At 41.9% G+C, this 24,331-nt stretch overlaps 1 protein-coding gene across 48 annotated transcripts in view; it reads right to left on the minus strand.

The window, feature by feature from the left end:
• The window catches only part of RBFOX1 (RNA binding fox-1 homolog 1), a 2,003,336-nt gene that overhangs the window by 37,680 nt on the left and 1,941,325 nt on the right, over nucleotides 1-24,331 (minus strand). For 24 of the 48 annotated variants that reach the window (XM_074323048.2, XM_074323047.2, XM_074323037.2 and 21 more), the window contains one exon: nucleotides 10,244-10,283. The exons of 4 other annotated variants lie outside the window; for them this stretch is intronic. In XM_074323048.2, the coding sequence (XP_074179149.2) occupies nucleotides 10,244-10,283 (40 nt within the window). Of the gene's footprint in view, nucleotides 1-4,021; nucleotides 4,065-10,243; nucleotides 10,284-24,331 lie in introns of all 48 variants that reach the window. 20 more of the 48 variants (XM_074323035.2, XM_074323033.2, XM_074323030.2 and 17 more) reach the window with 2 other exon arrangements.

The raw sequence follows: 24,331 nt of genomic DNA on the forward strand, positions 1-24,331 counted from the left end.
TTTTGGCTAAAGATATCACGCTGATTCAGATGGGGAATTTGTTTGGTGTGGAAAATATGCTAAAGTATGCCAATTTGTACATCAAAGCATGAGAGAGAAAAAAATCTGGAAAAAATAATTAACATTTAGTTGTATGTACCAGTAATTGCAATTGTTCAATTAAGCAGAGGACAAGCAAATGGGCATATTCGAAAGGAATTGTGTTCAGTGGAGCATTGATTAGCAAACTGTGAAAATAACAGCTTCTTGCTCACCCAACCACAGCAATACATCAACCACTGTCAAAGGATCTCAGCACAATTAACAAACAGGATCCAGTCTCTACTGATAACACAGGGACCATCCAGGCTCTAATTACAGTACACAGTCCCACAATCCTCTGGGGGAAAGTGTCTCACCCCCACTGAGAAGGGGCAACTCAGGACAGGCTACCACGTTGGAGGTTATCTAACAGCAAAATCACGTATGTGCCCAACGGTATCTAAGAGTAGGGTCCTGAATGGAGTTTGTTTCATTTGGTTCCATATACGAGAGGGAAAAACCAAGTGGAGGACAGGAGATAGAGGAACGGGGTAGCTACAAAAAGTGTCTTTTAAAATGTAGATTGAACTGGTCTTAATAATTTATTTCTACCATCTACCAACCACAGCTAACTTTCAGAGTAAATTTGCTATCATTTCCATAGCAATTCTAAAAAGCTAGCTTAGCCTTAAACAAGTTCATTCTTTGGATTAGTCCTGGGGAAGACACATCTAAGACATGCTGACAGATAATCACCAATAATTTAGAGCCAGTTAAAAAAGAAGTCTTCTTTGAAACACAATGTGAAAGTTAAAAAAAAAAAAAAAAAAAAAAAAAAAGAGGTCTTAGCCAGACACCACCTGGTGTTCCAAACACCATGTTCTCTCATTAGGAAAGGGGAAACTCAAATGTGCTGAGCTCCAAAAGCAAAGCAGTTGTCATATTAGCACCAAACTTAGATTCAGACTGATGGGCTCAGGGGAAAAATAGGTCACCAGATTTCTGGAGCCATTCTTTTCATATGCTTGTTCTTGGCTTTCCAGAAAGACACCGCTTTGCAGGTATGTATCGTAAACCTAATGAGGTAGGAAGGGGTCGGAATTGGCAAGCTGAATGCTAGGAGGTATCAACTGCAACTATCTGAAAGCTTTGAGAGGAGAGAAAGAGAGACAAAGGATTCTCTCACTCCCAAAATAAAAAACAAAACAAAACAAGGTTATTGCCAAGAAACTTGCATTAAGTGCCATGTCAATCAATCATGATTTGGGTGACTGTGAATTTGGTCCCAGCAAAAATTTCTAGCAATGTCCCACTTGCAAATTCTCTTTGTTTGAACTCTGCACATCTCCCACTTTGGCAGTAGTTTTCATCCGTGGGATTAGGCAGCAAGTTTGATTAATGGAAAGAACTGTAGCAATGCAAATAGAAGCTAAGTACAATGAACTGACTGCAGGTCGGTAGGGCTCCGTCTGCATAACAGATGGGCTCCTCTGTGAAGCTTTGAGAAGGACCCATCTTTTACGTATTTGCATATTACTTAGCCATTTAATTGAACCAAATACATAGGTGTGTTTCCATGCAAAACAGGCACACATGGTCTGTGCCCTGACACTTATCTTTGTTAATTAGGAATTTGTTTACAAGCATTCCCAACTCAAGGGTCAATGTCATAGTTTCTAAAGTCTGTGGAGCCAGTGGAAAGATTTTGACCTTGACTACTGGTCCTTGCTATCCAGTAGACCTCTTGGTGATGATGGGAAATGTTTTCTGTCTGCGCTGTCCAATATGGTAGCCACTTGTCCTGACTATTGAACACTTGAAATGTGGCGGATACAACAAACTGAAGTTTTAATTTATTGAGTTTGAGTTCATGTGAATTTAAATGTAAATAGCCACATGGGGTTGCTGGCTACCCTACTGGGGTCCAGGTCTATGCGATCTCTGAAATATGTAACAATTGCGAAAATAAAAGGATTAGGTAGCCTGAAAGCTCCACATCTATATATTGCATTGTCTTCCTTTGCTAATTTTCTTCTGTATGAAATCCACATTAGGGGTGTAACAGAGTTGTGTATTAACTCAGTGTACGTGTGCATACATAGCAAAATGATCAAAAACATACAAATGGCTTTAATTGGCCTTTCTAACAGGTAACTGTAATCAATTTTATTGCTCCATATTTTGCAGCTCACGGAGCATAGCCAGAGCTTCTGCAAGGTTCTGTGGTAATGTCTGAAAAAGGAACACTTACTTCCATTTGCTGTCACCAAACCATGTTCATGTTGAAACTGCCCCCCACCAGTTCTTTGGACAAAAATTGGTCCTTGATAGATTTTTTCCCCCCACCTCCAAACTAAAGGAAAAGGGGCGTCAAGTACAATATTGGTCCTTATTCATAAAACATACTCTTTTTTCTTTTTTTTTTTTTAACATGCTGGGCAGCAAAATATGAATGTGACTTTATAGAAAATACAAGTTTTAAGCAGCCATTATGGATTGCCCGGTCCACCGCTGCCACCACCACCAGATGTGGCCATCAAAGATACTGGCTCACACGTGGTCTGAAACATTTCCTTTGTTAGCGAGACTCTGGAGGCCCGTTGGGGGAAATTAAGGATCTCTAACGATGCCCCAATAAAGCATTTTCAAAAGTGTGGTTGGTGGGATACTGACAGTGACAGAAAAGTTTCCATGACCAGATCGGTTTGGGAAATGCAGAGTTAAACAAAATGAAAACAAAATAGAATGGTTATTCCATTTGTGGAATTTCCTAAAGCAATACTTTAGAGCATACTTTCAGAAAAAGGTGTTCTAATATCCAAATGGTGAATTACTTAGGAAGTGAGGTGAAACGTGTGTGTGTGTGTGCCGGTGGGGACATGGGCGTGGGTAGGGCTGTATGTGTGTGTCTCCCTTTAGAAAAGTAGTAATGGTTTTAATCACAGATAGAAATCTCCTCCTTTCTGAGACTATCCAAGGATCCCACTTTGTGCCAAACAGGTGGATTGGTGTGTATATAATTAACTCAACACTTTATTTATGAAAACAACATTTACGAGAACATTTGCAAAATGAAAAACTTAACTATAAATCATTACTCCCTAATTTATCTGCATTATGCAGTCAGCTGTTTTTGAACTGTGGCAAGTTTTCTCGCAATGTGAAAATAAAAGTTCAGCTCAGGAATTTTAATTGTTTTGTCTTCTCCTAGGTTCAAGGATGCCTTTTTCATAATAGATTTCTTATTAAAACTTAATTTTCACAGTAAAAAAGGTATTTTTTAATTGACTTAATACTCAACAAAAATGGTAATTGCAGGCTGTAGGGAACCCCATGTAATAGAACACCACTGATTGTCCTTAGTTTTACATTCTTCTTTCATTTTTATTTGATAGTTTTAATGTTGGTTATAGACTAAATTTGGAGGCTCAGCCAGCTACACTCCAATGGATGTGTGGGTCTTTGTCCTTCTGCAAATTTGTTCATTTGGGGGTTACTTCAGGAATGAAAAATAGACTTGAAAGCGATAGCAATCTGTGTGAAATAAATTTAGGAGAAGCTACAATGACACCAGGGAAAGATATATATTAGCTATGCTGACCCTCAATGCTAGATGCGTAAGAGATTTTTTTATTTAACCGTTCCAGTTGACTCCTGGAACCTACTAAATTTTTTTCTTAGACAACTGGTTCAATGAAACCCTAGAATTTTTTTTTTTTTCACTGAATTGTATTAATTGAGTCCAGATACATTTTAAGCCAAGAAATTTAGAGTCAAGCCAGACTCCCATTTTGATACACTCAAGATCTAGCAAAGAGGGGAAATTTGACGATAAGCATATCTATCCTAGAAGGATTCGCATTAAAACTGGAAAATTCAGTTAAGTCTTTCCTCGTTCTGTTAGAAAACCTCTCCCTCCCCAGCAGAGTCTTGTTAGTAGGATTTCACAGCAAACCCACAACCAGAGTGATGAGTTTTTCCACCAGTCCAGATTTCATACCTGTAGCAATTTATTGCCATAAACAGGCTCTTGATACACTACTCTATAAGGAAACAGAAATGTAATGTTTTCAATGCAAAAATGAAATAAATAAAAGGAAATGCATAAGTCAGACAGACATCCCAGAGCAATTCATTTACAAGTTTGCCTCTCTTCACCAAGACCTGAGAGTGACCCACCGAAACAAAGGAGGAACCGGGCATCGCCAAACCATCTTAGTTGTAAGTCTCTGTAACTGGCAGTGTCAAGAAGGTAGAGACGGGATCAAACCACCCTCACGGTGTGAGAACCTGTTTTTGTTTTTTAAGGAAGGAAAAAAAAGATACTTTCATGGCTTCTTACCCTTCCAAGCATATACCAATGGTTCAAGGGAAGTATTTCGAATTTCTTTCGTGAGCTCATGATTGGAATTCTCTGGAATACCTGAAGACTTAACCTTGGTGCCTAATTATTGAGGCCTAATTATTGAGGCCTAATTATTGGTGCCTAATTATTGAAGATGACAGTAGAGTAGCAACTGTCACTGTAGCAACACACCGGTATTTCCTAAATTTAACTTCAACTAACAACATAGAGCACACTTGTGTTTCAAGAATTAATGAAGCACATTGAAGCTACCGAAGCTATTTTGAATAGATGTGACTAGAAAAATTGTGCGTGCGTGCGCGTGCGCGTGCGCAGGTGTCTATAAAGGCTACTGTCAATATAGGTGTCATTAACATGTCATCGCTTCATTCAAGTCCAACAGTAACAAGATCTCAACAGAACCCAGAGACCAATGGAGACAACTTGTGGCTTTGAGACCAATTTATGGGCGAGGCCAACCGTTCCTGTGAGTGGTTCTGGTGTGAAGTGAAATTTTCCAGTTCCAGGGCAGACCTCCAGGTGAACATTTTAAGAGATATATGTAGATATGATATGATATGATGTAAATAAATATATATGTGTATATATTTTCCTTATGTAGTCTGGCTTTCCTTTCCAATTTAGTTTTACATAACCTTCCTCTTTACGTTAAAATCTAAAAGTTCTAGCTCTTTCTCTCTTCGCCACCCCCGCCACCCAGTTCCCATTGCTCATTTGCACATTGCAAGTAAAGATATTATTCCTCAGCGGCCTGCCCACCCCATGATGTTCTCACTTCTCACGGTCCCTCTTTCCTTCTTTTACCGCCTTTCTCAAAGTTTGTTTAACGAGGGCAATGGCATTATTCTGTTGGTACATTATTCTGTAGCCAAATCACAGGGGCTCAAACCTCAGTGCGTCAGTGACGATTTCTGGACAAATTATATCACTGCTTTTGTTTAAAAAAAAGAAAAAGTTTTCTATTCTGGAAAAAAGGAAAGTGGAGGTAACAGGTAATGAGATTCCTCTATTCCAGGGCGATGGAGGAGGGGAGGGCTGAGCATCTTGTCTCTCACATGGGAGATGCTTTTTTTAAATTCAATTTATTGGGGTGACATTGGTTAATTACATAGGTTTCAAGTGTACATTTCTATAATATATCATCTGTATGTTGCATTGTGTGCTCACCATCCAGAGTCAGTTCTCCTTTCATCACCATGGATTTGACCCCCTTCACCCTCTTCTACCTCCCCCTTACCCCCTGGTAACCACTTAACTGTTGTTTGTGTCTATGAGTTTTGCTTGTTTTTCTTGTTGCTTTCCACATGTGAAGTCATATAGTTATTGATTTTTTTCTGCCTGACTTATTTCGCGTGGCATGATAATCTCAAGACGTTTAACTTCTTGAAGGGCTGTCCCCTCCCCTGTGGTGACTGACCAGCCTGATGTTTATCCTTAGCTGATTCACACTGAAAGCAGGGTCTTTGGAATAAGTCAACAGGGTTTTTATTTGGAGAATTTCTGCTTTCCAGTTTTACGTGTTCCTGAAGCTACTGACACTTTTTTCCTGAACTCAAGTATCAGTGAAATGAGGACACCTCTGTTCTAAGATCCATGGATGGGAGAGTGACATGAATTCGGAAATAACTATTTATCCATGATGTCAACTGGGAACGTGTTACGACAGAATTTAGGAATGATGTAAAAATGCACTGCATTCTCATCGAGGTGGATTCGCTGTGCAGCTCAAGATTGCCCTGACTCTTAGAAAGCTTAGGGTTCCCTGAATTCAAGGGAACACGATTAACATTTATCTCATCTATCAGTTCCTCTCTCACTCCATCTTTCCCTGAGTTCTCGTCCCTTCTTTCCATTGCCCAGAACTCACTGTCCCCACTTTCTACTAAAAGTTTATCAATTCTTTTTTATAGCTCTATTATCATTTCCTTCTTTCCATTTGCAATAGTTATCTTTTCATCAAAAGCCATATCCTTTGATATCTCCTTGAGTGGGTCACGATAAGGGTCTTGGCCAAGCTCAGCAAATCAACACTTATTTTCAGCTCCCTGATCTATTCTGGCCTCATGAGATCCCTAGCTTCACCCCTAAATAGAATGGATTGCTTTGACACTCCAGGGAACGTAATCTTTCTACTTCACTTTTCAAACAGCTTGTCCTACCCACGTATCACCTCTACTATTATTTTTTTTCTTTAACTTCACCTACTTTTTACTTTAAAAGAATTTATTTAAAGGTCCACCACTAAGTAATAATACTGAACTAGCAGATTGATATGCTAGTTACTTAAGCTGAATTCATATCTTTTGACCTACGTGTGTGTGTGTGTGTGTGTGTGTGTGTGTATAGAGGGCTGTCCCCAGGTAAAAGTGATGTAGGTAATTACGCTTCCTACTTTTTTCTGACACAGAAACCCCCTCCATTCCCCATCTACACTGGGCGTGAGCATGTCTACGGTAGTGAAAGGCTGCATTTCCCCTGCATTGTTGGCCTTCCTAAGAGGATGCTTATTCTTTGCTCTTGGCCTGAACTAGCTTCCTTGGTTTTCACCTTAGTTTCTGGCTCATGGCATTTCCTAACAAGGCTCCTCCCTCTAGCAATTTCAGGGCATCTCTGATCATCTCCTCTTCCTCTCTCCTCAATCCTCTCTTCTCTGAAAAGGTTAAGGAAGAGCTCATTCTAGATAGGAAGGTGTGGCCTGCCAGGTGCAAGCATCCAGCCAGTCATTCAAATCAGAAATGCCCGAAGGCTCCCACATCAGGTGGGAGGGATGGAAAGACCCTGGGCAACAAAGGGGAAAACGGGTGGGAGGAAGTAGGGAGCACAGAAAAGGGCAGTCGTTTGGTGTAGGTGTCTGTCTCCTTGTTGTCGAGTAGCTCTGATATATTGTCAAGACCAAGGGCAATCAGAGTAAGAAGAACTGGAGAGTAGACTCCCCTTGACTTCTTAAAAGTAACCAAAACTAGACGCTTACTCCTCTGCCCAATAAAATTCACAAGAAATAACTGGTTTAAACCTATTAGAGGACTAATGTGTCTAACGCATGTCCTAGGTCCCCTTAGGATGGCCTTAAACCTATTTATTGTGCACTATTTCTAATGAGATTAAAGGAGCAAGGTAGAAACTTCCTTTAAATAAAATAGAGCCTCACGTGCTCTTCTGTGAACCTCTTTAATCCCCATTTCTTTATGAAATGGAGTGCTGGGGACGTGTCCACACATCAGAACATCAAGTATCTCAAGGGAGGTGGGAATAACAGCTTGCAAAAGCAACTCAAGATTACAATATACTTCTACCTAGCCAGGATGACTCCTGTTCCATAAACTCTAGAGTGCAGGAAATATTCATATGCTTTTTTACCCTTAAATTAACTGAAGCCCACCCATGAGCCCTTGTTTTGCTGTCATAATGGAGGTGATCTAGTTCATCACTGTCCCCCACATGCATGCACCACCCAGCAGCAATATTCCAAAAATGCCATCTTAAACAGAGCAAAAAATTGAAAAAAGGCCTGCAAGGTCTGAGCCACCTTCTTGGAAAGAGGGTCATTTTAACTCATGTGCTGGGTTAAAAAAGGACACCTCAAAGTTCATATTCCAGTTAGTTTTTCTATTACCTAACTGCCTATGTAAAAACTGCCCCTTTAAAAATCTTATTGTCCTTATAATAACATGAACAGAAGGAACATGATGTAATTTTTCTTTCTTCTTCTTTTTTTTTTCTTGGACAGTTTTCTAAACCTATACACCAGGAAATTCAGGACTCAAAGCTACTGAGTAACTCCCTTCTTCTAAACCTCATCCAGACTCCTGCAGGGGATGCCCCACTGGGCCTGGTGGGCTTTTCCCACAGGTGATAAATTTGTGGGAAATAAAACCTCCTAAAGGAACCAAAAGCCTTCTTCCCTGAATGAAATTTCTCTTCCCATCTTAGTGTGGATGTTGGTGTATTTGCTCTCTTTTGAGTCCCTCCGCTGTCTCCATTTGCCTTGTTCTTGGGGGTTTTCATTTGTCCCAACCAATCCAGACATATTTGATCACTCTAGTCATTGTTTTTCTTTATTTGTAGAATCTTATACCCTTAGCTTTCAGGCAGTTTCTACTTCCTGCTATTAAAAAAAAAATCTATGAGGCAAGAAAAGATGCCAATTTGAAATCTCCATAGGACAGCAAAAATTAAAATTCAATTATTATCATTTTACAAATAATTCAATAAATTATTGTCATGTCACAGAGGCATGAACACTCAATAAATGATAGCTGAGATTATGTTTGTTTTTAGCTAGGCTTAGTGACATCCACATTTTCCCTTGGGTGGGTGTTAAGGTGATAGTTTACTTTGTGGTGGATTTTCTTTTTTCCTAATTACTCCATCCCTTCTCTACTCACCTCCATGTCCCAAATTAAAAAAAAAAAATCTCTAAAATTAGTTATGCCATCTATAGTGCCTCCATAACACACTTGATCCAGAGGCTGCACTGGAGGAGACAATAGACTGATGTTTTGGTTCACGGGGTATCTGAGGATGAATGAGCTGAAAACTTCTCAGCTCCAGCCTGCACCTCTGTTTAGAAGGGTATAAACTGAAAGTTTGGAAAAAGAGGACGTGAGAAGGAGTGACTCGAGCTACACAAAAAAAGGAAATTGGTTGTTCACTGGGTGAGTAAAGACTATGTAGGTCGTTCACTCATTTTATTATGAAAAAAAGCTAACCCACAGATTATAATAAATGTACTTGATGCAATAATAATGGAACCCAACTAAGTTCATCACTGATGGAGATTAATACTATGTGTCAACATCGTAATTATTTGAAATTCAATGGGAAGAAAATTAAATAACCAGTGTCTTTCCCATTTTCTAGTAAATGACATCACTTTGATCAGAAATATGATTTTGTTTTTCTTTGTTATCTAGTCCATAAAACAACAAGTATGATCCCAGTGAATTTATTTGAGGTCGCTTGTAATAAAAAAGTATATGATCTAGAAAACAACTCCCAATCCTGCCAATTTATTTTAAATTGTGTTTATTCCAAGTCATTTTCATAACGTTGCCACTAATATCATAATGTGGGAGAATAACTACTTCTTGATCAACTTAGATAAGTCTAATTATGGTCCCCATAATGAGAAATATCCTATCCTTGGCTAAAAGTGAACAGCTTGATAAAGTGGTACCATTTAACAAACAATTCTAAGTTAGGTCACTGTTCTAGGGAAATGGAAAAATAAGGGGTTGAATAAAATAAGGATTTAATGCTCACATTGGCATACATTTTGTTAGGAGATATTTGTTGTTAAAATCATCTATGGGGAGAAAGGGAGAGGGAGAAGGAGGAGAGAGAGAGAGGGAGGGAGAGAGAGAGAAAAGGAGAGAGGGAGGAGAAGAGAGAGAGGGGTATTTTTCTAGGGCTTTGTGATAAACAATTAAATATATTTACAAGAAAACACTGAAAACATCAGCCATGAAAATATCTTTTAAACCTCCACAGCTGGTAACTACAGCTGTTATTCTAAATATTATACTGAAAACACATAGACCATACTGAAAACTCTAGACAGAATTTCTTTTTGCTGGGGGGTGAGGGTGTCTTAACTTGACATGAGAGAAATGACATCTTCTGGCGGGGAGGGTGCTTGCGTTTTTTTCTGCAGTCAATCCAGGAGTTAATTCCACTCACTGAACAGCGTGGGATGCTATCGTGAGCAGAAGACCTGTTGCCCTGTGAGCCTTTGGACTCTTTCCACACACCAGAAGAGGAAATGGACGGCCCATAGTAGAGAGATTCGCAGCAAACTTGTAAAAAGAATGACTCCGGGAGGAAACAAGGATGGCATGCACATTAATGGATACTTACATAAATGTCTGCACCATAAAATCCATCCTGGTAAACAACACTGCAAGGGCGCACACACAAAGAGAAACATCCATATTAGTGCAATGCCCCATGCAGACACACCAACCCCTGCACTGACGTAGTTAGTCTGGTCCAAAACACAGGAACCGGGAGAAGGTCCACATGGGTTAAGGAGGTTGGAGACAACAGCAGGCGATCAGGCTGAGAAAATTAGGCTGGGTCGGTGCTGGCCCAGTGTCAGGACGTGGTGATGGACTGGGTACCAGACTTCCCACCCTCTCAGCACGGCGTGCAGAAGTGCAGAGAGAGTTGAGGCTTATTTTAAGTGGCCTAGACAGATATGAGAGTCAGAGTTTGCATTCAAACTACATAGCCCTCCCTGCCCCGAGGTGAAAAATCATCTGCTGAAAATATATGACTGACAAGGGTAGGGGGCACAGACTGTCCCATCTTCGACATAGGTTATAGCTGAATCGGGAAGCTGGATAACACGGGAAGCGATTTCAGAAACGTTCTTTTGTATTCTTTCACACATGGTAAATGCAAGACAATATCTCTAATGGTGCACGTGTGTACAAAAATAGACGCGTTTTGTATGTGTGTGCATGGGGGCAAAAATATGTGTTTTGTGTGCATGTATGTGTGTGAATGCATACATGCGTGTGTGTGTGTCACATAGCATGTGTGTGCTCACTGTGCATAAGTGTATGTGTGCATGAATGTAATATACAGCGTGTGTAGTAGTACATCTGTATATGTACGCAGTACGCAGCGTGTGTGCGTTTGCACATCTGTATATGTACGTGTGCTCATGTGTACATGTGGGTATATTCACAAAAAGTATATCCACACTAAGCAAAGCCCCACATTATGACGGAAGTAGCCTGGCCTCCCAGAGGCTCCCTCATCACTTTCTATATAGTCATCTCAGAGAGAAAGGATTTCACAGGAGGGGGCAGAAAAAGATTCTGGAATTCTCCAGAAGTTTCTTGGTAGACCTTGAGTGAAACAGCCCAGAAAAGAAGCTCACAGTTGTGTAATCATGGGAAACTGACTTAAAATCCCTCAGCTTTAAAATGGGCTTAACGAGGGTCAGTGTAGCCGGCACACCTCACACCTTTTGTGGGGGTCACAGGAGCTCTTGAACCTAAAAATGTGTTTCTACATACATGTTTTCCAAAGGAGGGTCGCTGTAATGAACGACCTTTCCTAGTGTCTCCCCATGGAGTTTACAGATGATGTACGATTCTGGCAAAGGATCAATGAACCCCACCACTGCATGGAGACGTGGTTCTACCAGAAGCACCACCGTGATTACCAAGGTATTCCAGCAGGTTTCAGTAGCAGCGTGGACCCACATGTAAGCCAAGCATACTGAGCCCAGGGAAAGCACTTCACAACACACACACACACACACACACACACACACACACACACACGTGCACAGACACGCGCGTGCCCGCATGGCAGTGACACTGGTTTGCTGGAGAACAATGCAGGGTGCTTCTCAGAGCTTTTCAGAGTTGACTGGCGAAAACTCAAGTACCATCATCCTGAAGAAGGGGGCAGGATTTCACACGCTAAGGAGGCTGATAGGAATCGATCCAAAGGGCTACAGTTCACGAGAGCACTTGTCCAGCAGCGTATCACCCTCATCCCAGATACTGAGCTGTGCGGCATCCTGAACTATGCTTTGAATGCTCTTTCAGCATTTCCAACATTCAACGACAATGTCTGTTGGGGGTCAGAAGGTGGGGCCAGCCTCTGCCAACAGGATTTGGAACAGATCCAATACCATGGGGGAGACCAAACAGTATTTAGTTTGGGCCCAGACCCACGGAGTTCATCGTGTAGCCATATCCCACAGCTTGTGTCTTATTCTTTCACACCATCGTGCCTTTTGCACATGCAATCCTGTGTGCCCTTTCTTCCTATAGCTTCACCCAAACACAGACCCCCCCACCCCATTCAAGAGCCAAGCTGGGTGGGAACCTCACAGGCGTCTGGGTCAAGCCTCATCAATCAGCAGCTCTGTGCCCCCCTGGACTGATGACTTCAGCTTCTCTGAGCTGCATTTACTCATTTGTAAAATGAGGAAAGAGCGCAGGGCCCACTTCAAGGGAGGACTCAGTGTGATCATGGCTGCAAAGTATACACGACAGGCTTGACGTCATGGGTCTAACTGAATGTACCAACGCTCGGAGCGTCAGCCAATGAACAGCCGAAGTGAAGTTGTTTTTCCCTCCTGTAAACACCAACATCACGTCTCTTTGATACTCACTTGGTCAAATATTAACTATTCACCAACTAGTAAAGGTATTTGTGTATGGGACTCATTTTGCCTTGGCAGTTGTACCCAATAAACGTACTCAACATTCTATCCTGCTTATGTCTAACATATCACTTTCCCCCAGAAGATGTAGAATAAATATCTATTGAGTGAATATTGCTCATATTTTAAAGGGGAGGTTTGGCATTAGAAGGTGACAGAAGCAACAAGTCCTTTTGCAATTGCAATAAAAAAAATAAAATACATAGGAATAAATTTAATCAATGAGGTGAAAGACCTATATACTGAAAACTAAAAGACATTTTTAAAGGAAATTGAAGAAGACACAAAGGAATGGAAAAACATTCCATGTTCATGGATTGGAAGAATCAACATAGTGAAAATGGCCATATTACCCAAAGCAATATACAGATTTAATGCAATCCCCATCAAAATCCCAATGGCATTTTTTAAAGAAATAGAACAAAAAAATCATCAGATTTGTATGGAACCACAAAAGACCCTGAATAGCCAAAGCAATCCTAAGAAAAAAGAACAATACTGGAGGTATCACACTCCCTGACTTTAGCTTGTACTACAGGGCTACAATAATCAAAACAGCATGGTATTGGCCGAAAAACAGACACATAGACCAATGGAACAGAATTGAGAACCCAGAAATAAAACCATATAAATATGGACAGATAATTTTTGACAAAGAAGCCAAAAACATACCATGGAGAAAAGACAGCCTCTTCAATAAATGGTGCTGGGAGAATTGGATAGCCACGTGCAAAAGAATGAAACTGGACTGCTATCTGTCACCATGTACCAAAGTTAATTCAAAATGGATCAAAGACCTAAACATAAGACTAAACATAGGTACTAAGTGTATGGACCGTGGGTTCAAAGAGCATTTTACGAATTTGACTCCAAAGGCAAGGGAAATAAAAGCTAAAATAAATGAATGGAACTATATCAAACTGAAAATCTTCTGCACAGCAAAAGAAACCATTGACAGAATAAAGAGGCAACCAGCCAAATGGGAGAAGATTTTTGCAAACAGTTCCTCCGAAAAGGGGCTAATATCCAAAATATATAAGGAACTCATACAACTCAACAACAACAAAAAATCCAATTAAAAAATGGGCAGAGGATCTGAAGAGACAGTTCTCCAAAGAGGACATACAAATGGCAAATAGACATATGAAAAAATGCTCAACATCACTAATCATCAGAGAAATGCAAATAAAAACCACAATGAGATATCACCTCACCCCAGTCAGAATGGCTATCATCAACAAGACAAATAGTAACAAGTGTTGGAGAGGCTGTGGAGAAAAAGGAACCCTCATACACTGTTGGTGGGAATGCAGACTGGTGCAGCCGCTATGGAAGGCAGTGTGGAGGTTCCTCAAAAAATTAAAAATAGAATTACCATATGACCCAGCAATCCCTCTTCTGGGTATCTTCCTAAAAAATCTGAAAACATTTATCCATAAAGACATATGTGCTCCAAGTTTCATTGCAGCTTTATTCACAGTGGCCAAGACATGGGAACAACCAAAGTGTCCTTTGATATATGAATGGATAAAGACGTTGCAGTATATATACACAATGGGATACTACTCGGCCATAAGAAAAGATGAAATAGGATCATTTGCGACAACATGGATGGATCTTGAGATTATAATGCTAAGCGAAATAAGTCAGACAGAAAAAGTCGAGAACCATATGATTTCACTGATATGGGGGATATAAAACTGAAAACAACAAAAGAACAAGACAAACAAATGAGAAACAAAAACTCATAGACACAGACAATAGTTTAGTGGTTACCAGAGGGTAAGGGGGGTGGGGGGTGGGAGATGAGGGTAAAGGGGATCACATATATGGTGATGGAAGGAGAACTGACTCTGGGTGATGAACACACAATGGGATTTATAGATGATGTAATACAGAATTGTAAACCTGAAATCTATGTAACTTGACTAACAATTGTCACCCCAATAAACTTGAACTAAAAAAACAAGAAGAAGAAAGTGACACGTTGTAATTTCCTCATCTATCCCAAGATTAGGAGGAGGGATGCTGCAGTTTTGCTTGTTTCTGATTTGGTTATTCAGCATCAATGGCTGTTGTCAGTGGAGGTGGGGAAGCAACTAAGATTTAAAAACTGGACCATGACTTATGAGACCAGTGCAAGAGCCTAGACGGAATGTGACCCAGGTGTGAAAAAATTAACGTTCTAACCAAATATTAATATATATTCAGATATGGGAAACAATGTCTTTTCTAAATATTTGTAGAGAGGGACCCAGTCCAGATCTGCTCTTCTGCAAGTACAGGCAGAGCTCGGCGGTATTGTGGGTTCAATTCCAGATCTCCGCAATAAAACAAGCATTGCAATAACGCAACTCATAATCTTTTTGTTGGGGGGCAAGGGAGGTCTTGCCTTCGACTTGTGAAAACATCCAACATCTGTAAAGTGCAATAAAATGCACAAAACAAGGAACGCCTGTAATGGAGAGAAGATCTGAGGCTGGACCTTGTGGGCTGTTCCAATGGACACATGCTGTGGACCGGGAGTCACTGGGTGACCGACCAAACGATCTGCTGAGCTCTGGCTGGGAAAGTGGCCCCTTCTGTCCCCAGGACACGTCCTGTGCTCTGTGGCCAGCTGTGTGCCTCTACGTCAAGCGTTGTGCCAACAACTCCCCAAGTGACATAAGAACAGGCCCCGTGTTTATTCAGCAGGGCACCCTACTTGCCACGCTTTGCCCTCCAGGGTGGACCGTGGAAAACGACTTTGGGACACTGACATGCCACATGTATGAGACAGAGAACCAAAGAGAAACATGTGATCTAACATCCTCATTTTGACAAGCGCAAACAAACTATGTCTCTGCTGGCCGAAATGCTCACCCTGCCAAGGCACAGAGGGCAGAGAGAGTGAGGTTGTCCCCCACCCGTAGGGAGCTTACCGGCAGTGGCGCACATGGTCACCAAACCATGTGCCTAAATGTAAAATGGCACCATGATGGGCCCTGGAGAGGAGAGGACTGGTGGTACTGTGTACGTGAACTGGAAGGAGGGGGCTGGCAGCAGGGACTGAGGGGATCTGTGCAAATGCCACAGAAATCTACAGGCTTCGCTAGGTAGAGAGCAGGTGGCCCCAGCCAGGCAGTGGGAGGGGCCTATGCAAAACCCACAGGGAACCGGTCTCTTTTAAGGGCCTGCAACAGGGGCGTCCTTTCTAGCTTTGGGATTTTCAGAGACCCAGCAGAATGTGATGGCTTCACTGAGAAAGGAAATCAAGAGCTCTAGCTGCTATTACAAACCGCGCTGCGTGGGAACGGCTTGCTTGCCCTGAGTACAACACCTGCACGTTTGCACGTTTTGGACAGAAACGAATGAGAGCCTGAGTCATGTACCTTCAGGGTGACTCTACAAAAACCAAGAACCGACATGGCTGTCCTCGAAGGGAGCGTGAAATGAAGCCACTTTGGGGACTGTCAGCTTCACCAAAATGACGTGTGTATGTGTGTGTGTGTGTGTGTGTGTGTGTGTGTGTGAGTGTGTGTTCCCTAAGCTACAAATCACAGCATAAGTGCAAAACGACTCCTTCAGACGGATAGAGTGATGACTTCCTCTCAGTCCCCAAACTAAGCCTTCTCCGCCCATCACTCCACTCAATCCTCATACGACCTCTTTGAGATGGATAATATTATTGTCACCTCTTTAGGTATATGGGAACTGGAGAGAGCCAGGTAATGGTGAAGCTGGGATTCTAGCCCAGGTAGTCCTGGCTTCACAGCCCCAACTTTTAATGGCTACGGCAGGCTGCAGGGGTCAAACTTCAGCATGCACCCAAGCCACCTGGAGGGCTTGCGACAACACAGATGGCTGGGCCCCACGCCCAGCCCAGAGGTTCGGAATCCACATATCTGAATGGGGGTCTAAGAATTTGCATTTTTCACAAGTAACAGGTGGTGCGGCTGGTCACCCAAAGGATAACAGAGGCATCGCTCTATGCATCACCACCTTCGAAGTGTTTACATTTGATACAACCCTGAAGGTCAGCTTTTAGGTCCTGTGCTAAATGGGAGCTCCTTACCAGGAAGCCCTTCCAAAGTCTCATGCTGGTTTCCACGAATATATCCAAACACTTTTTTTCTAAATCCCCACAAAACATGTGCATTTAAAATATCAGATTTGCAGGGAAAGGAGGACAGGGGATGATGTCTGGTCTGCATCTATAGGTAAATGAACCACAGCCCAGTCATAAGAGAAGGGAGGTATCACCATGCAGCAGATTTTAATGCAAAGACGGTCTGTCTAGCCATGCAAAGGTAATTGCATTGCTTGTCAATCACTTTGGGGCTGCAATACGCTTTTGCAAGAACATAATGCAAATGCACACCTCATTTTCCTAGGAAGGTAATAACAGTAGTTAAATATTTGGATGAATGCAAGCAGGGAATGACTGCACTATAGCAAATTGGTTTACTTAAAAAAAAAAAAAAAAAAAGGAAAGAAAGAATCGGATGCCCAGTGTATACAATCTGGTTATGTAACATACTATATCTCAGCCACCAATATATTTCTGAAGGAAAGGTTATTTAAAACTGTTTTACCTTGCTGCCCCTTCCAAGTAAAAATAAATTAAAACTTTTAAAGCGTTCAAATCCAACTGTTTTTGTATAGATATCAGGTGGGTCCAGGAAATCCCTGATGTGTGTGTGTGTGTGTGTGTACACCAACATTTTCCTATGGAGAAAATATTTTTAATTAGATTAACAAAGGCATCTCCTGTGCTTCTCCCAAAATAAGACTGGGTCTTATATTAATTTTTCCTCAAAAGATGCATTAGGACGTATTTTCAGGGGATGTCTTATTTTTTCATGTACAACCATCTACATTTATTCAAATACAGTCATGTCATCTTCTTCTGGAACATCGTCATAATGTACTAAATGGGTCTGTCTGGCTAACAATCTTAACTAGGGCTTATTTTTGGGGTAGGTCTTATTTTGGGGGAAACACAGTATGACATCCCACTCCCCCCCAAAACTTTAAGAACCACTGACTTATGGGGTTTGTCTATAAATGCACTCAGTGAAGAGGCATTTAAAAAAATTGTAAGAGGTTACATTTTAAAATTGGCTGAGACTAAATAAGAATTCATATAAAAAAACAAACAAAAATCAGGGTGGCCGGATGGCTCAGCTAGTTAGAGCGCGAGCTCTGAACAACAGGGTTGCTGGTTCGATTCCCACATGGGCCAGTGAGCTGCACCCTCCACAACTAGACTGAAGGACAACGACTTGGAGCTGATGAGTCCTGGAGAAACACACTGTTCCCCAACATTCCCCAATAAAAAATTAAAAAAAAAAAAAAGATAAACAAACAAAAATATAGAGAGAATTCTGGAAAGTATTCTGAGAATGGACGATAAGGACTTCAGTTCCTAGAGTTCATATCACATGGGAAAGTGCCTACGCATCGGACAGTACACTCTGAGGATTAGACATTCAGAAATAAAACCAAAAAGCACAGCTGATTTACAGACGGAAAGGTACATACACACAGTTCTAGAGGCTGGTCATCAGAGGTGCTTTCAGGACCTAAAAGCATTTTTTTTTTTAGCACCCCAGAGCATACCCAAAAGATCTAAGTATGGGTTTCATTCTTGCACCAGCCAACTTTAAGAAGTTTTCTCTTGAAATACTACCGTACCTTTCCTATATCCAAAGTAGCACAGAGTCTCCTCAAAATACTTCTCAAGCTCACTCTAAGAAATTGTACATAGATGTGTCATTAATTACACCAGGAAGTGCAGATATATTCCTCAAAGATATCCAGAGAACCAAGACCAAAACCGTATAGCAGATGCTGGATGCTTAGATTATAATAATAATAATAATAATAATAAATAAATAAATCTCAATTCCAGTCAAGATAGCAGATGTGCTCACCTTCACTCATGACTATGTCAAAATTACAACTAAAGTCCAGAAGAACCATTACTGAGAATCACTTGAAATCTTGCTGAACCAAAGTCCTACAACGATAGGTGTACAGAAGAAGCCACCTCAAGACTGGGAGGAGGGGCAGAGATGCAGAATGGGCTGGTCACACATCTATGTATGACCATTCAACACTGGGAGGGATATCTCAGCTGCAGAGAGGCCCCCCAGGAGGAGCGAGGGGTCCCAGCACCAAACCAGGCTCCCCAACCCAGGGTTCCAGTGCCAGGGAGAGAAGTCCCCATCACTTCTGGCTGTGAAAATCAGCAGACATCATGGCTGAGTGAAACAGAGGGCCTCTGGAATCCCAGGCACTGCTCTTAAGGGGCCTGCACATGGACCTACTTGCTGACAGACTAACTTGCTCTGAGCTCCAGCACCGGGATAGCAGCTTGAAAGGCAACAGGGACATGCAGGAAGGAACTCAGTTGTCTGGCTTCTGGATAAGGGCTGGAGGGACAGCTTTCTCCTGGTCAGAGGAGCTGGTGGAAACCATTATTTCTTTGTTTAGCAGATGCAAGCAGCCGCCATATTTGAGTCTCCATCAACCTGGCCCCACCCTGGTGATTCTGAGACCATGCCCCACCCAACTTTCAGGCACACCCAAGCCGCTCCCAGTGGCTTTTTCATACAAACTGCCTGCCTTGGCTCATGCTGCAGACTTTCCTAAAGTCTCTCAAAGGTTTGTAGAACCCAGACAAGCAGCATTTGGCCTGAGTGTGTGCCGTACCTCTGGCTGAGCAGCCTTAGGTCCAGCACTAGTGGCGGCCAGCTTTGGTTCATGGTTTGGCCTCTCAAGGCACCTCCAAGCATTGCTTTGTGGTTCATACCAGGTGTCCCTGAGCAGGGCACAGGCTGCAGCTGAACTTGGCCTGCAGCAGGTCCCCTCCCAGGTGGCCCTGGGGCTGACATGCCAGTGGCCCACTTTGAAACGAGCTGGAGCATGATCCGGCCACCTCCAAGGACAACACACCCAAAGGGCAAACTGGGCAGGCACCAGAGCCCTGCTAAAGCAAATGCTGCCCCATAGGGTCAGCCCTGCAACACAACTCCTCCACTGTAATCATGGGCAGTCCTCACAATGAATCAGCCCAAGGGTCAATCCCTCCCCTTGATGTGCAAACAGCAACCAAGGCTTAAATATAACAGGAGGCCACACACATCCCACACAAGGGACACGCCTGCAGCACTCGGCTCTGGTGACCAAGGAGACCGTGACACTGGGCCCCACAGGAACCTACTACATAAGGCCATGCTACTAAGACCAGGAGACATAGAAGCCCTATCCAATATATAAAAGTAAATACAGGGAGCCAGCCAAAATGGGGAGACAAAGAAACATATCCTAAATAAAAGAACAGAACAAAGTTCCAGAAAAAGAACTAAACAAAATGGAGACAAGCAATCTACCAGACGCAGAGTTCAAAACACTGGTTATAAGGATGCTCAGTGATCTCAGGGAGAACTTCAACGAAGAGATAAGAAACATAAAAATGGAGATAGAAAACATAAAAAAGAATCAGTCAGAAATGAAGAATACAATAACTGAGATGAAGAATACATTAGAGGGAATCAACAGTAGATTTGATGAAGCAGAGGATAGAATCAGTGATTTAGAAAATAAGGTAGCAAAAAACACCGAAACAGAACAGAAAAAGAAAAATCTGAAAAATGAGGACACTTTAAGGGGCATTGGGACAATATCAAGTGTACCAACTCTCGCATCAGAAGGAGAAGAGAGAGAAAACCTATTTGAACAAATAATGATGGAAAACGTCCCTAAACTGGTGAAGATAATGGCTATTCAAGCCCAAGAAGTGCAGAGTCCCAATCAAGATGAAGCCACAGAGGCCTACACCAAGATACATTATAATTAAAATGCAAAAGTTTAAAGACAAAGAAAGACTCTTAAAAGCAGCAAGAGATAAAAGCAGTTAGCCACCTACAAGGGAGCTCCCATAAGACCGTCAGCTGATTTCTCAACAGAAACTTTGCAGGCCAGAAGGGACTGGCAGGAAATATTCCAAGTGATGATAATCGAGGACATACAACCAAGATTGCTCTACTCAGCAAAGTTATCATTTAGAATCAAAGGACAGGTAAAGAGTTTCCCAGACAAGAAAAAGCTAAAGGAGCTCATCACCACCAAACCAGTATTACAAGGAATCTTAGAGGGACTTCTTTAAGATAAAATAAAAAAGATATAAAAGATGAAAAATAAAATGGCAATGACCACATGTCTATCAACAATTACTTTAAATGTAAATGGATTTAATGCTCTAATCAAAAGACATAGGGTGGCTGAATAGATAAGAAAACAAGACCCATACACATGCTGCCTACAAGAGACTCACTTCAGATCAAATGACACACACAGACTAAAGTAAAGGGTTGGAAAAAGTTATTTCATGAAAGTGGAAACAACAACAAAAAACCTGGGATAGCAATACTTATACCAGACAAAATAGACTTTAAAACAAAGGCTATAACAGGAGACAAAGAAAGACCTAGTAGTCCCATTTCTGGGTATTTATCTGAAGAAACTCAAATGCTACTTTGAGGGGACATGCTCATCCATATATTCAATGCGGCATTATTTACAATGGCCAAGATATGAAGGCAGCCTGGGTGTCCCTGAATGGATGAATGGGTAAAGAAGAGGTGGTACATATACACAATGGAATATTATTCAGCCATAAAAAAGAATGAAATCTTGCCATCTGCAACAACATGGATGGACCTAGAGGGTATTGTGCTGAGTGTAGTAAGTCAGACAGAGAAAGACAAATGTCATGTGATTATACTTATAAGGGGATTCGAAAGAACAAAATAAACAATCAAAAAACAGAAAGAAGCTCATAGATACAGAGAACTTTTTCATGGTTGCCAGATGGGAGGGGGTTTGGGGGTAGGTGAAAAAGGGGACGGGATTAAGAAGTATAAATTGGCTGTTACACAGTAGTCATGGGGATGTAGGGTATAGCATAAGGAATATAGTCAATAATATTGAAATATAATAACTATGCATGGTGTCAGATGGGTAATAGATTTATTGGGGTGATAGATGGGAGGGTGTTGGGGTCTGGGTGAAAAAGGTGAGGGAGTAAGAAACACAAATTGGAAGTTACAAAATAGTCAATGGGATATAAAGCATAGAGAATATAATCAATAATATGGTAATAAATATGTATAGTGCCAGGAGGGTCCTAGACTAGTTTGGGGGGGGGGGTCACTTCTTAAATTATATAAATGTCTAACCACTATGCTATATACCTGATGTAATGTACAGCATAGGGAATATAGTCAGTAATATTGTGATAACATCACATGGTTTCAGATGGACTTATCATGGTGATCACGTCCTTTGGTATCTAAATGTTGAATAACTACGGTGTACCCCTGAAACTAATATAATATTGCATGTCAGATATATTTTAATAAAAATCTTTTAAAAATAAAATAAATTTTATCTAAAAAAAAAAAAAAAAATCGATGCAGTTCCATTACAGCACCCTACCGGAGCCCTAGACAATATGCATGGTGCACAGTAGGCACTTGATAAGTAGCTGTTTTACAATTAATTAACTCATTTAAGAATAAGTACTTGCTGAGACCAATCTCATGAGGTTTGTCTGGGAGGGGACTGGAGGTTAGCTGCTATCTTCTAACATCAGATGTTGTATTGAGTCTGGTGCGCCGCCATCTTCATTCACTAATTATCAGTCTGCAAGGTCCAATGGATGGCAACTACCCCATGGGAAGTTTCTCCCCACTATGAGTCATAAGAGGTCAGACTGGATAACGTGGCTTCTCTGTCAACACTGACTCAAGGATCCAATGCAAGGAGAGATATGGAAAACCTGGTCCATTCAGCCCTCTTTGAGACTGTTCACTAGTTAATAGTTTATGAACCATGTATCCCACAAACTATTGGTGTGCTCTACCCAAAGCCGTATCTGTGGCTGTGGGGAATGGGGAGCTCTGTGAACTGCAGGCGGCCCCCCAGCAAAGGGATAAGCGATGCATTCAGGGAGAGACGTAGGGTCGATAACTGCATCAAACTCAACAACAGTAGCTCCAGTTCACTAAACAGGCATCATGTGATGGAACTAAGTTGTAACCTTTCATGGATCTCCCTGTTTTATCCTCTGTCAACCCAACAGAGGCAGGCAGAGTCTTCACTTCTTGTTAATGCAACTGTGCCTACAGAGGTGAAGTCAGCTACCCAGCGTAGGCTGACATAGGACAGCAGGGGGCCATTAGCATCTGCCCCAATGTCAATGTCTTTATAGGACTGTAACAATCCTATAGACTCTGTAGGATTCTCACTTTCTAACTCATCACCCATTCTCAGTTATTGTTGGCAACCAGTAGAGGGTGGTCTGACTCACTCGTAGGGGTTTGCACTCACTTCTGTGGTCCCTCCGTTGTCCAAGCAGAGCCCTCGCACCCCCCACCCTGACAAGAAGGGTCTTTTTAGCTATATGAAAAAGAGAACTAGGGCCTCTCCGTAACGTGTGTTCTTTACTTGCTGGGAGGGACTTCAGAAGATACCAGGAAGTGGAGGAGAAAACCCAGTCGATGAAAGGAAATGGAAGATGTAGGACATCCTTGGGGAATCCTCCTGGATGGCTATCTTAGTGTTTGCTATCTCCAAGGGTCACCCACGGCTCCATCAAAGCAGCCGTGGACGTCTGTGGGGCTTTTTTTTTTCCCCACTCTCACAGAAAAAAAAGGAAAATACAGCAGCCATGCATGGATGTAGGATGAATGACAGATTTTGGGTTGGAATTTTAATAACAAAGTATATTCTTATTGGATACTCTATGAAGAGCAGAGGTTTAGGTTGGCAGTTAGACGCATCTTCTGCTGCTGACAACGGGAAAAATAAACTCTTTCTGAACGAATGCAGTTTGCTAGGTGACATCACAGAAAAGATGGGATCAGTGGGTGTGAGGGAGAATCGCAGAATGAGATCTTAATATGGCAATTTAATAAATAATTGGATATAAATGTGTCATGTATTTCTTTTCTTCCTGGAAGTCTTCTCTGGGCAAAGGGTCCTTCCTTGGTAGTCACACAACACTTTAGCCTATCACTTCTCACATGTATTGAAATTGTTAGCTTATATAGTACCCTCTGTTCATAACTAGAAGAAATCCCTCCAGAGGTACCATTGGCCTCAGAGTCCTCAGTGCAGACACTTCATGGAGCTGAGAAAAGGGGTGCTCCGCCAAACTAGACTGAAGTAAAGACATTAATCAAATCTACAACTCTTCCCCCAAAGGACTTTGGAGACAAACAGTTTTAGGAAATACACACTATCTCCTGGGCCACCTGAATCCTGATAATGTCACTTTCTGGAAACAGGAGTGGGTTTCCAACCTCTGTTACTTGCTTCCACTCAATGCAAGATCAGGGCCCTTTCTCCTCCAGCCAATCTCTGCTTTCCTTTCCAAGATGCGCTGTCTGTCCCCTGCAGTCCCCTGCAGCCTAAACCAAACAAGCCAGAGGAGAAGGGAAACCTTCATTTAAGATGCTGGGTTCACGTTTGTTCATTTGGTGCCAATGCACTCCAGCCAATTTGTAATCCATCAAAACACCCAGGCAACTAGCTGAATTTCCTCCTTTCGACCAGTACTTGGCTCTTGCAGCACTTGCAGACAGGGACACATATGCCCCTAGCCCTTCTACTCTCTCTACTCCTCTCATTCTAAGAATTTTATCTTACTGCTCAATGTGGGTTCAGAATTCCGGTCAACATTGTAAGGAAAGAGCCACAATCTACTA

This window comes from Rhinolophus sinicus, chromosome 10 (genome assembly GCF_057876585.1).
Source record: "Rhinolophus sinicus isolate RSI-liver-muscle chromosome 10, RSI-T2T, whole genome shotgun sequence".
NCBI lineage: Eukaryota > Metazoa > Chordata > Mammalia > Chiroptera > Rhinolophidae > Rhinolophus > Rhinolophus sinicus.